General features: G+C 42.7%; 2 protein-coding genes across 3 annotated transcripts in view; both read right to left on the bottom strand.

The window, feature by feature from the left end:
* kcnab2a (potassium voltage-gated channel subfamily A regulatory beta subunit 2a) overlaps positions 1-2,696 on the bottom strand; it is a 72,026-nt gene extending 69,330 nt beyond the window's left edge. For both annotated transcript variants that reach the window (XM_061219254.1, XM_061219256.1), the window contains exon 1: positions 2,562-2,696. The gene's annotated coding sequence lies outside the window, so the exon portion shown is untranslated. The remainder of the gene's footprint in view (positions 1-2,561) is intronic.
* A 1,457-nt stretch (positions 2,697-4,153) lies between these two features.
* On the bottom strand, positions 4,154-9,611 carry park7 (parkinson protein 7). Its single transcript, XM_061220485.1, has 6 exons — positions 9,383-9,611; positions 8,380-8,481; positions 8,147-8,206; positions 7,584-7,653; positions 6,245-6,331; positions 4,154-4,636 (listed from the first exon to the last, which is right to left on the bottom strand). The coding sequence occupies exons 1-6, from the start codon at positions 9,470-9,472 to the stop codon at positions 4,476-4,478; spliced, it is 570 nt and encodes a 189-aa protein (XP_061076469.1). The 5' UTR covers positions 9,473-9,611; the 3' UTR covers positions 4,154-4,475.
* Between the last annotated feature and the right edge of the window lie 4,016 nt (positions 9,612-13,627).

Genomic DNA, 13,627 nt, shown 5'->3' with positions numbered 1-13,627 from the left:
TTTATCCTCAGTTACAGGATACAAATTACAAAATGTAATGTGCTATGGCATCAGTCCCAAGGACACATGCATGGACACTTCAAGGCAAGGCTACAAAAAAGTACAAATATGTAAAACTGACATGGGGAAAGCAAAGCTGATATAATGATGTACAGAGCTACTAAAAACATGAAGTTTTAAATGGATTTCTTTCTTCCAAGGGCTTTAATCTTGAATTGTGTATGATCTGTTTTTAAATTAGATCAGTCTGAATTCCATTTGTGACTTTTCCCATGAAGATGGGTTATCAAAATTGACAATTGAGACAGTGCAAGCAAATACAGGCCTACAGGGGACATCAGCACTGAAAAGCCTAATTCTACAGCACTGCAACCCACTGTTAGTGCACTGAAACCAGGCTTCTGTTTCCCAAAGAAGCACCTTCGTCCATATGTACAGTCGAGGTATCACTATCAAACCTCCTGAACTATGCCCTCCAGTGACACTAGAGAATCATTCCACCCATTCATGGACTGAGAAATAAGCTGTCTGTTATGAGAAAGAAGACCGGAGATTTATGTGCCCATTCTTCAGAGTTGTCCCGAGCTGAACAGATTGAGAAAGGCGCTGGAGGGGCACCTTCACAGCTGAGCAAACAGCTTCCTAAAAAGAACATTTATTGATGACTACTGATCAGTACAGGGTCATTCTGTCTGTCATCAATCAGAATAATGGGCACTTTCAACCTCACCATTCCACAAATAGCTAGTTATGGTTTAAACCGGGATACAAACATCACGTGTCTCTTCACTCACTAAATAGTAGCTACTTATTTTAAGTCTTGTGACTTTAATGACACCCGAAGGCTCTTGATCACAAAAATGCATGCATTTTTTCTTTTATTTTTAAACACGCAACCTAACCGAACTAACAAACCAAAAACAAACCAAAAACATTAATACAAGCTGCCGCTTTGTAAAATTCATTCCACTTGTCCCACCCTTTGATTTCCATCCGTGGATTAGTTCCCCCTATTCATTATTGGGTGTTCAGACAAGCAGTGTTGTATGAGGTATACGGTCCTCATCGTCATCAAACTGTAATGAGTGATGTGTTAACTCAAATTCAGTTGGACATTATACCGAATTGTGTAATAATGGCCCAATTGGCGAGAAAATAATTCCCCAAGTTGAATTTTACAGAACTACTAAAAAAATGAAATGTTGAGCTTTCGAACCTTTCAAGGAAACCGTCCTTGGTTCGGTCGATTTTTCACGAGACTGTGGGTAGACCGTTAACTAGTACAGAAAGCCTGAAGAAACGACAGCCCAGCCCACCGCGTACACTGCAGCACGCTGAAAAATTACATTTGTGTTTGCAAATATAAGATTGCATTACAATACTGCTCCCTGAGGTACAGTATGAAGCATACAGAATGGCAGATGCTGTGTACACGTTACAAACGTTATCTGACTGCAGTATTATGCCGCATATTTCACAGGACCTGCAAGCTAGCTAAACTTTGACTGCAATGCATATGTTAGCTAACCAGCTTACATTTCAACAAAAATGTAAACGCCAACACAATTAGAAATAAATAGCTACCAACAAACCTACCAAAGGGTGCCAGAGCAGAGACAGTTACTTATATTAGAAAGTTCGCTAACTGTAAGCTCGAACGTTACTAGACTAATCATACCGAGGTTGAGCTCACCGGTAAACTCTGTAAAAGCAGATTTCGCCTGAAGGCTAGACGTCAACTGCAAGCTAGTTGAGCTTCAGTTGTACACTTTAAAATAAACCAAACGTTTCACTTTAAACGACACCACTTTCATGCAATGTCGTTCAACCGAGCAATATTTTATATGTATTTTGCATAACATAGCTGGCTACATGGAATATGTGAACTATATGAATTTTACTGTAACGCAAGTTAGCCAGCTAGCACTAATATGGCCCACTGCATTATTATGCAGGGGGCTAACATTTTTTCCCAGGAGTACGTGTACTCCTAAGTTGAAAAATCTAGGAGCACACTAATGCATCTCAATCAGTAGCTAGATGTGCTCCTAAATATTTTTTCCAGTTAACGCACATCTATTTTCAGGAGCAAGTGCTCCTAAAATGGGAGCACTGTAGAGACCTGTTATACAACTAACGTTAGCTACCAAATCACGACCTGACCGGTTAGCAATCAATAGGAAATAAAAGAACCGCTCAGGACTCAGGTGTCGATACCCAACGCGAGACAGCGATAGACAACATTGAACATGCCAGCTAATATCACGTCTAGTTCTATCATTACTTAGCCGAACGTCAGCTAAGTAACGACAGTTCAACTAGCTAGGTTTAGCTAGCTACCGCTAATATTGGCTTTGAACAGTTGACGTTCGTCAAATAAGTCAGCTTGACAGTTCCTAACGGTATGCAACCCGATTTCTGTCCATGCAAACGAAATCCGGCCATCCAGTTGGTTCCACTAAAGTGGCTGTCTATGCAGATGGAAAATGTGACCTTAGCTACCTTTATGGTATATAATAACGACATTTTTAAAATGAGTAGTAACAGTGAATTGCTCTTACCTGGAATGCGTTTTCTCTATAGCACGAAATTCCGGTACCTTTCTGTAACCCAGCAACGAACTCCCGACCCACGCCAACTCCACCTCGTTTTTACCGCTTTAGCGCTACTTTTGACACCCGCCCCTTTGTGACCGCTGATACTGTCATTGGGTAATGCCCTTCATGTTCACCACCAATGTTTAGCCGTAGAATCACTGGTTTCACTTCCTGTTACACTCTGCGGTCCACTAAAGTAGAGCCATACGTGATATACCAATGTACGGCCAGAGAGAGTTTTCCCATTGGTTGAAAGTACACCCAATTTCAGAACAGCACATGCTAACTGCTGGTTCAATTTTTTTGCCAACACAAATGCGATGATGCATAAAAGCGCCACTGGGTGAAGCCTGAACATGCCTGGGGACCCGGGAGGTCGGTGGTCCAAGCCCTGGTGCTCGGATTGCTCCGAGTGGAATGTACCCTGCTTAATCAACTGTAAGTCACTTTGGATAAAAGCGTCAGCTAAATAACCAATTATTATAGATGCTGCATAAAAGGCATTCACATGGCTGCAATGGCAACTTGGTTGTCCATGTTTTCAGTAACCTTAAACGACTGGTTTGAACAAAATCCAACATCCAGAGGAGCTCTCTTGGAGCAGCAGGGCTGGGAATCCCTAATAACTAACTGATCCAAAAGTGAACCCAGAAATTTTCAACAGGGGGTCTGCGGACCTCTGGGCGTCCTTGAAGGAACTGCAGTGGGACCCAGAATAGACTTGATATACAATGACTATATTGATTTTGGAAAATATTTCACAATATAAAACCTTTGAAAAATATAACCCTTTTAAATTATGGGAATCCCCTGGATGTCTTTCTGCCTGGGGGTCCTTGGATGAGAAGGGGTTGGGATTTAAGATTTAAACTTGAGAATATTTAGGAAACTACATTAAACCTACAAATTAAAATGGTCAGAGCCTATGTGTATGTAGCGTTCGCCACGCCGAGCAATGGGCCAAATAATGAAATGAGTAGACCTACGCAACGTGATCCCACTGACCTTGGACAGCGTTTTTCACTGTTTGCACAACGGGAACGTACAAATAAATGTAAAGAATTCATAAACTCATAAACTGCTCACTCACGGTAGCTTGCAAGCTAACTAGATATCTTGGCAGAACAACGTTAGAGTTTACCAACGTAAAATAGCAACAGCACTATCTGGAGCTTTTCATTCGATTGTGTGGATATTATCTTTATCTATCGTATTTCTTGACCGTTTTACAAAATAAATAACTCAAGACAGGTAGCGATATATTTTAATCACAGCTAAGGGGCGTTGCGCGGAGGGCCGAACAACGCCCCTTAGCTGTGATTAAAATTACAATATATCGCTGCCTGTAGTGAGTTATTGCTTGAATATTTGTAATTTATTGAAATCTGCAGCAATAGATTGTATTTGGGAAACTTCCCCTCAAATGTAATGTCTGGCATCCATTCAGCGAACAGTACTGCAATGAAACTGCACTGTGAAAAATGTGGCTTACTCAGCAGCCAATCAAAATTTATCTTCCAACACATTTTTAAACAAAATCACAGAACGCTTTCCAGTCAAGTGCAAAATGAAGTGCAAAAGAACACAACACCCCTTTTATTGCGCCAGATTAGTAAGAATAAGAAGGGCATGTTTATTTCAGGAAAGTGGCATGCACAAAACACCGGGCTAAATTCAATTTGCCCAGCATTTCCTAAAATAAAGGACTGTTCAATCAGAAAGATCAGACAGTGCTGAGCAACATCCTGTCGTTTCACAACATCTACCCTCATCGATGATATGACAGGTTAAATATTTCCTACTCTACCATCTGACTGGATGTGGCTATAGTGCGTTCTGATGAGCAGTAGGCGTAGCCTTGGGTGTGTGGGTGTGGCCTCAGTCTTTCAGCATAAGCGGGGCTTTGACTTGGGCGGCGACCTCCGCTCCCATGAGCTCCTCCACAATGGCCAGGGCGAATTCGAAGCTGGTCCCGGGGCCTCGGCTGGTGATGAGCTTACCGTCCTTCTGCACGCGGGCCTCAGAGTACGTATAGTGACCTGGAGCAGATGGGAGAGAGCGGGAGAGAGCGAGAGAGAGAGAGAGAGAGAGCGAGAGAGGGCGAGAGAAAGAGAGCGAGAGAGTGAGAGAGCGAGCGAGCGAGCGAGCGAGAGAGCGAGCGAGCGAGCGAGCGAGAGAGAGAGAGAGAGAGAGAGAGAGAGAGAGAGAGAGAGAGAGCGAGAGAGAGAGAGAGAATGTAGTGATTTTTATACACCACTTTTGCAAGTCACTCTTGAACAGAATCTGCAAAAAGTAAATGCAGTTTAAATGTTTACACAGTCTACTTAAGAACTCACTTGTTCCAACTTCCATTCAATTTCTTAACAATGCTGCTTGAGGCTGAAGTTTATGTAATAATTTTTATAGTGCCTTTAATACGGTGATCTTTTAGCATGTATTATTATGAGGTGTATGTATGTGTTATGTTATGGGATATGTGCAATACTGTTATGTAATTGTTGATGCTGTTATGGCTGAGGATGTATTGTTTGTTGTCATTGTGGCTGTCAAGGCATTCATGACGCATCGCAGAGTCCAAGACAAATTTCCCTGAGAGGGACAATAAAGTTCATCGTATCGTATCGTACTTGAGCAGAATGGAGTACATTTAACTAATTTTATTGTAACCAAGAAGACCGGGGACAAACTGGAATCTAATGGGGCCCTCAAAATGTGGAAAAAAATAACGTTTTGTATATTTCATAAATTCTCTTTGTATGACTTTTAGATAGATGAACCATCTATGTATGGCATACTGAAAGATGTAACATAGTATATTGTCATTATCCATCCATCCATTATCTTAACCCGCTTATCCTGAACAGGGTCACAGGGGGCTGGAGCCTATCCCAGCATACATTGGGCAAAAGGCAGGAATAAACCCTGGACAGGTCGCCAGTCCATCGCAGGGCACACACACCATTCATTCACACACTCATACCTATGGGCAACTTAGACTCTCCAATCAGCCTAACCTGCATGTCTTTGGACTGTGGGAGGAAACACGGGGAGAACATGCAAACTCCGCACAGAGAGGTCCTGGCCAACGGGGATTCGAACCCAGGACCTCCTTGCTGTGAGACATATATTGTCATTATAATTTTTTTAATTTTAAACAGTCAAAGTTGTTGTTCTCTAATGGATGCATGATACAAGGCTGATACACACTAGATATGCACTTGTGTTTTAACCAAAGTAGCAAATGATGTGGGGGTCCTCAGCCACAAGGTGCCAATTTATTTTTTTGGAATTTAAGTAATTATTAGCCAAAACTTCCACTATGGAAAGGACAGACATGCAGGTTCTCTCCTCCAGAGCATGTGAACGCCATTGACAATCACACAGAAATTCGCACACACACAGACCAGAGTCTGAGGAAGATGCAGTAACCAGGTAGACTCGCAGGAACCTGGTCAACCAGTGGGGGTGGGTGCAGGTGAGATGAGACACTGGGCGTCTCACTAGACTCATGAAGCAAAATTACCAAACAGATAACTGACACGATTAAAGCAGGCCTCAACAGTGGCGAGTGCTGATTGGCTGTGGATGACCTCCAGCATGCTATATGCTACTCCCAAGGGGGGGTGAAGCCTGAAAACGGGCCTTACCTCCAGTCATCATCCTGTCCTTGGCGCCGGGGTGGGTTGTAACGGTACTGCCGTAGGCAATGCCATGGGCCAAGAGGGCGGTGGGGCCTGGAACACAGGACACCTGGTCACTACAAGCAATCCGCCAGGTTTAAAAGCAGCACAGAAGAAGCACTTTCAATGCATTCAGTGCAGGCTCCATGCTCTCCGGTAAGCTCATAAACCCATTCATAAATATAGATCACGGGGATATTGATTGTGCTTCCGGGCTGTGGTAGTATCGAGTTTCTGTCCCAGAGGGAGCATCAGGCTGCCATTGAAGTGCAGCTATCTGCCGCCTTTTGTTCCAGGCCCTGGATTTGTCCTGAAGGGTGAGGAAGGCCGGGGTTGGGGAAAGAGGTTGGCAGGGCAGGGCAGGGTTGGGGAAGGTGGTTGGCAGGGCAGGGCAGGGCCACACAGGGTGAAGGACAGTGGCACAAAATGCAGGAAACGGAGTGCCTCACTCAGCCGACTGGTAACAACCCCCCTCCCCCTGCCTAAAACATTAAAACGAGCAAATGCTGGCACCTGCACAAGTCTCAATGTCTCCCTTTTTGTGCAGTTGAACTAAAACTGCAATGCAAAGTTCATTGCAAAAGAGTACATTGCAATAGTCAGCACCAATGTCCCCGTTTAGAAATGCACACATGGTGCTGTGGCCATGGAGACAGCTCCTCCCACTGCTAAAGATGTCATGTGCTTTATAGGACATCCTTTGCAGTGGTTCCGCACTGCTGATGTTCCACCTCCCCCCCCCCCCCCCACACCACACACACACACACACACAACAGCACTGTGGCTTCATTGTGTTAATGTGCTAAACTGCACTTCAGATATGTACGCCATTGTATCTATGTGAAAACATTCATCCACATCACAGTGCCCTTGGAAATTGGTTCATTGTGAAAGGCCGCCCCCTTGTGGCCAACCAACATTATTTTCAGTTGAAGAGCTGGTTTACCCAACTTCCACCAATAGATATGAGAAGGCTACAGGATAGTAGTATAAAGCTACTCATTCATTGGAGTACATACCAGGGTTACTCTGATCTGACTGCTGAGGCCAGAAGAACTGCTGACTCATTCATCCTCTTGAATCAAGGAGTACATTCCCAGCCAACCAGTCACATTAATCAAACATTAACCATCAAGTAGAAAAGAAAACCAGCATTACTGGCCTCCAGGGGGGATATGAATATTGAGGCGATATACAGAATCTGGACTGAACGATACTGTACATTATACTGTTTATGCAATATACTGAAGTTGAATTAAAAGGATTTTTGTGTGTGAGCCTTATGCTGAAGCTGAGCAAGCAATACCTGCACAGACGGCCGCTATCAGCCCTTTCCTGCCCTCCTGGTCATTCAGCACCTCCTTTACAGCAGAAGACTGCAGACAGACAGACAGACAGACACAGATCAAGGAACACTGACACACTGCATATGCCTATTAATATCACTTGCATTTAAATACAGAAGACTCCTGAGTCTAACTATACCTGTGCAATGGAACAATTGAGAGCCAAGTAAATGTCCATTTATAGCCTTACATAAAATGTAACGCACAGATGTGTTACACATCATTCCGACACACTGATCTGTTTAAATGGATAAATGCAGTTAAAGGCAACAATGTCCGTTCAAGCAGCAACAATATAGTTTGATGTACACACAAGAAAGTAGACTGCGCTCCTCTAATTACAGTAGCATAACATTTGAACCATGTGATGTCAAATGTGATCTTAAGAGTTTCACCTAATTTACAGAATCAGTGGCAGAGTAATTACTTTGCCTTTATGGTTGCATGTTTGTTGTGTCATTATATCATATCATTTGACAGGCAGCGAGTGTCATTACAGATAGGAGAAAGTGATGGAGCTCACCTCAGACAGGTTCTGTGCTCCCAAGGCTCCTCCAGGTAACAACACGACATCATATGGACCCTGTAAACAAAACACCTGGAAATTCTCACAATACAAAACCACACACATATGAACTCTATTGATGGCAGCAGCAGTATAGAAACTGAAATTTGGGGGGTTTTTTTTTTTTTTTTTTGTACACATAGAATCAGGAATTTACCCGTTTATGGGTGTTAAAGGGGCATAAAACTGACCTGTTTGCGGGCGTCCTCTAGGCTGGTGTCAGGGCAGATGTTAACATCGCGGCTGCATAGCACCGGCTCCTTCCCCGTCAACCCTGCCACAGTCACTGCGATCTACAGAAGAGTAGGAATGACATCTTCATCACAATAGACAAAAGTACATCCACTAAAATGGTTAAATAAGATGCTATTGTTGGGGGGGGGGGACGCATGACGGGTATTAAAATTAGATGCTCGGAGACATCAAGGGACATAAACATTGAACACAGAAAGGAAGCTAATTTGCGAAGTTCTCCGCGTATATGAATCATTTACTGGAACGTTGCTGACCATTTACAGTCGTAGTGGCTGCGCACTTTGACATTTGCAGTGGCCTGCATCTCATATTTCAAGTCAACGGGGTAGCCTTATATCTCCCTGTCTAACAGATAAGGTCAGCTACCATTTCATAAGGCGTTTGCTCACTCATATAGTAAATTGTGGTACAAATTGTTTATGTAGCCAGCTAGTCATCTTGTCAAATTAGTATTAGCAGCAACGCCAATGAACTGAGTGCTGCATGGTGCTGCGTATGCTTTCTTCTGCGTAGCTAGCGAGGCAATAAAGTAGCTATGATTTAAACATTTCTTAAGTCACTGCTGTGCTTCTCTGATTTTCAAATGCACATTACTATTGTTTTTGTTTTGAATTGCTTGCACTTTTGATGAATAGAAAGCCACATGGCTTCACTGAATCGAGCTAGCCAGTTAACAGAACTACCTCCCCAGACTGCTGTAGCTATATTCAGAAGAGTGCGTCTTTCAATAAAAAGACATCGGTATTGAGTTTTAATAATCTGTAAAGCTAACGTTAATCACTAAAGTTATATTTGAATGGGATATTTTCACTATTAACAGCAGGCAACTAGGTAGGTCAGCAACGCAGTTAGCACCAGCTAGCAAACTTCTTAAATCTGATCGACTTTTCACAGAGCATCAGCAAGACCGTTAATCATGTGGCTGATCGTTTTACACACCCCAGCCCTGCGCATGACGTCCACCGGTATGACCGTCTCCATCTCTTCTGCACCCTTGGCTAAAATGACCAACGCTCGCTTCCCAGCCATGATTGTGAGAATAGTACCACGGACACAGGCCTAAACGGTGACAGACAAATCGTGTACCGAGCACCGTCTGTTATGCAGTCAAGCCGGAGTGTGCACACCCCCAAACAACTACGGCAAACGCATGCGAACAAAACATGTAGAACGTCCCACTCAAGCGGCATTTAAGCCTACTTTTAGCCGGGTTTCGAATCGAGGTAGGCGTACACACACAGTTAGACTGAATTATACTGCATTTAAATTAAGTGTTAAATTATGTATGTTTATTTGAATTCTTTTAAAATATAGCTGGATATTCTAATTCATTTCTTGCTCACGTCAAGCCTTCTTACTCAGTTTAATAAGTTGCGTTAACCATCTGTGTCAGCAGAGGGAGCAATAGGCCTTGTAGTTGTAAGAGCAGTTATCCGCCTTTACAGTAGATGGTAACAAAATATACTCGCTGCTCATGCAATCAAAATAAAAAGGCACGGGTTAAGATGACATCCATTTAGTTTTATGGAAGGACAGCAATGTATAGCAGCTGATTTTTTTAAGTAGCCAGCCATTCGCCTAATGCATGGGTAGGCCTGCCACAGTGATGTTTTCAAACTACTCTTTCACATAATTCCAGAGGGTTCTGCTTTTGTGAGGCCCAATGTGTATACTGTCTCTCATTTTTACCTTAAAGGTTGGCAGTCCCTCTAGTCTTTTGTTTGTAAACTAGTGTTCCAATGGGGTTGCAGTGTGTTATGCTATAATGAAAATGTAGGTTTTGTTCAGATCTCACCTGGTGCTTTCGTCAGGCTTGCTGGAATTTATGTGAAAGCCTCATATCTTCAAAACATCAGAGACAAGAAAGAAAATAGATTCTGGTGTTGGCCAGATTACAATGATGTGTGCAATGTAAATAGTGATGAACCAAAGGGTGTTATAATAGACTTAATCTAGTAATTTTAAGGTGGTAGCAGATGCGTGCATTTAAATGATATCTCCATGGTCTGATACGAATGATAAGAATGTGGATTATACAATTATTTCCCGTTATTTTCCTGTTAAAAGTGAAAAATGATTTATTCCTATAAAAGAAGCTTAGTTTTGTTCTGGCCTACATCAATTTTTAAAACAAAGTTGAGCATAACCAGATTCCTCGATACATGTAGGAGGGAACTTGATCAGTTTGAAGGCCATTTAGGTGGCGTATAGAGTTCCAGGCCTGTATGGCAATTATTGTGGGCCCTAAATAATTGTATACCTGCATTTGTGTATCTGCATTTCGAACAAGTATTTTGGTTTATATGGTGACTGCATTTTGCACTGCGTTAAAAGTGATATAAACTATTAACTGAAGAGAGAGCAAAGGGCAAGAGGCAGGAATACACCCTGGACAGGTCGCCAGTCCATTCTCTTAGACATTCATAGGTAATTGCAATTGAATTATCCTACTGCCTGTCTTTGGACTGTGGGAGGAAACCGGTGTACCTGGCAGAAAACTTGTCACATTACATTACATTATTGGCATTTGGCAGATGTTCTTACCCAGAGCGACGTACAGTTGATTAGACTAAGCAGGAGACAATCCCCCCCTGGAGCAATGCAGGGTTAAGGGCCTTGCTCAAGGGCCCAACGGCTGTGCGGATCTTATTGTGGCTACACCGGGATTAGAACCACCAACCTTGCGTGTCCCAGTCATTTACCTTAACCACTACGCTGCAGGCCGCCCTGTCACCCCTCCTCATTGGGATTCGAACTTGGTTCCGTCTCGCTCTGACGCGACAGTGCTATTCACTGCACCGCCGTGGTGTCCTTTTCAGCATCTTTTTTGAACCTATTTCCTTTGTGGACGATCATGAAATATAATGGAATGTCTTCAATATCCTCCCAAGAGCCTGATCGCTGAGGAAGGGGTTGTGCGCACTGAAAACACAAGGTCATACCGTTAGCCCGTCGACTGACACGCCCTGTTTTTCCACATGCTGATAGGTCCTGATGAAGGACACTGCACTGTGAAGGCACACAACTTGCTCAGATCAACGTGCAAACATGCACAATGGCTCTTCCCATTATGTGGCTTAGTTCCCCACCTCTGTCTGTAGCTGTGGTCTGCAGAAATAGGCTGCTGTTGTCTATTGCAATCTCCTCACAAAACATCCTGGTACTGAAGGTCCTCAATCATTACATAAGCCAGGGGTTACAGCTGGTTTTACAAGATCATCACTAACCAGCCACATGTCAGGCATGCCGCATTCAGAAAGCCTTTACAGTACATATGTCTGGTGACAACCGTGCACCGAAATGAAATATGTACGTACAGCTTGTCTGCTTCCAGTTAGTGGTCTGTGAACTGCATTCTTGGATAGGAGGCCACACCAGCTGTTTCTGACGTGTCCACAAATCACCACAGACACCTCCAGAGCACCTCTCAGTGTGACACCACACTGTCTGTGGATGTAGGTCCTGTTCACTTAACCACGATCGAATGTTTTAAAAACATGAAAAATGCAGGAAACCGCAACAAGGGATATGAACATGTGTCAGACCTAGTTCTGCCACTTGGTAGAACGGCAATTATTTATTCGCCAATTTCCTTTTTTTTTAGCTGGTGTGATTGTCTGCAATTCAGTTTTTTTCTGTCAGCTTACAGATCATCATTTTGATAAAAAATTTTTGGAAGTGAAAGACCCTGAAAATTCCATGAGCTGTATGGATGGCTCATCACGATTTCCCCAGAGTGTCTTAGCAACCATCCCCCACCACGCCCCCTTTTTCCCAGAGGGCGGGGCTTGTGCAGAAGAGGTTTTATCTTGCCCAAAACAGAGGTCTGCTCAGAGCCCTGAAGGGCCTCCCGAACTCACCAAAAGAGCGCTCTGCAATGCAGGACAGGGAAGGCACAGACACAAGACATCAGAGAATTCCATAAATTCCTATTTGTCACTTGGTAATCCTGTTACCACTGGTGTGAATGTGAAATGGTGTAAACATGAAAATTAAGTATTTGTGCACGCACCGGCCCCTGTACCACAGAGATATACTGTGGGCTGCCTTTCCCAGTTACACACAGCTTTTTTGGTTTTCAGGAGGAGATTAAAGCATTTTAAATGTTTCTAAAAATAAAATAAAACTATTTCTTTGTTGCACTTTGCAAGTGCTTTGATAAAGTTGGATGTGTGTTCCATAAATTCCAAAGCTACATCGTCTCAAAGCCACCTCCTGAGACTGCTGCCAGTCCCCGTTTCCACAGATTCTGAAAATGTCCATTTCAGGTATGTTGAAAGATTGAAAAAGCAATAAGTGCTTCTGTGGTTTTTTCATTTCTTTCTTCATGGTTAAATCTGATAGAATGGCTGAAGAAACAGTGATCATTATCATATCAGAACATTGTCCCACAACAGTTTTACTTTATTATTCCATGGTGGATGGTGAGTGTAAGAGCAAAGAAAAGGCAAACATGAACTATGGTGGTTGGGAACATCGTCACCAGCATCATACTAAGTTACCGCACGTTTCCACTAGATGGTGCTAGCTTGATAATATCAACGTTCAGCAAGGAAAGACGTGAAAGGTTTGTTTTCGTCTGGCATGTACAAAGGCATGATGTTTTTCACGGTGCCAATAATTCATGCTTCGGAATTATTGGCACCCGTAATATAATAAGGGTGCGTATGATAAAAAAAGACTGCATATGATTAAAAAACACATAATATCGATATGTTATGTTCAAGCATATCGGAAAACTATATAAAGTACTTTTATTTCAATATATTTACTTTCATGTTTCAATGTTTTTGTATCAAGTAATCTATTTCTTTCTGAAAACCACAGTTATTGTAGATAAAATAAAACAAAGGGAAAAATTTGGAAACTAAAACACAGTGGGACAATCACTCCAAACATACATCAAAATCCACTCACAAATGGTTAAGTGAAAACAAGATCCATGTTCTGTTAAGTCATATTAAAAGTCTGTGGTCTGAACTGAAGAGGGGGGTCAATAACACAAACCCAGTGATATCAATTATTCTGAAATGGAGGATGGCCAAAAAATCCCCCGATATGTCTCTAACCAAATTATGGGAAAATACATATGCCTATCATCTTTCCCAGGGGTTGTTGCACGAAGTATTAAATAAGGGTGCCAATAATTGTGAAACCTGTTTTTTGGAGAAATCCTTTTTTTAT

The sequence above is a fragment of the Conger conger genome, chromosome 14 (assembly GCF_963514075.1).
Source record: "Conger conger chromosome 14, fConCon1.1, whole genome shotgun sequence".
In the NCBI taxonomy this organism is placed as follows: domain Eukaryota; kingdom Metazoa; phylum Chordata; class Actinopteri; order Anguilliformes; family Congridae; genus Conger; species Conger conger.
Note: the sequence above shows the minus strand (reverse complement) of the source record. Positions and strands in the feature narration are given on the sequence as shown.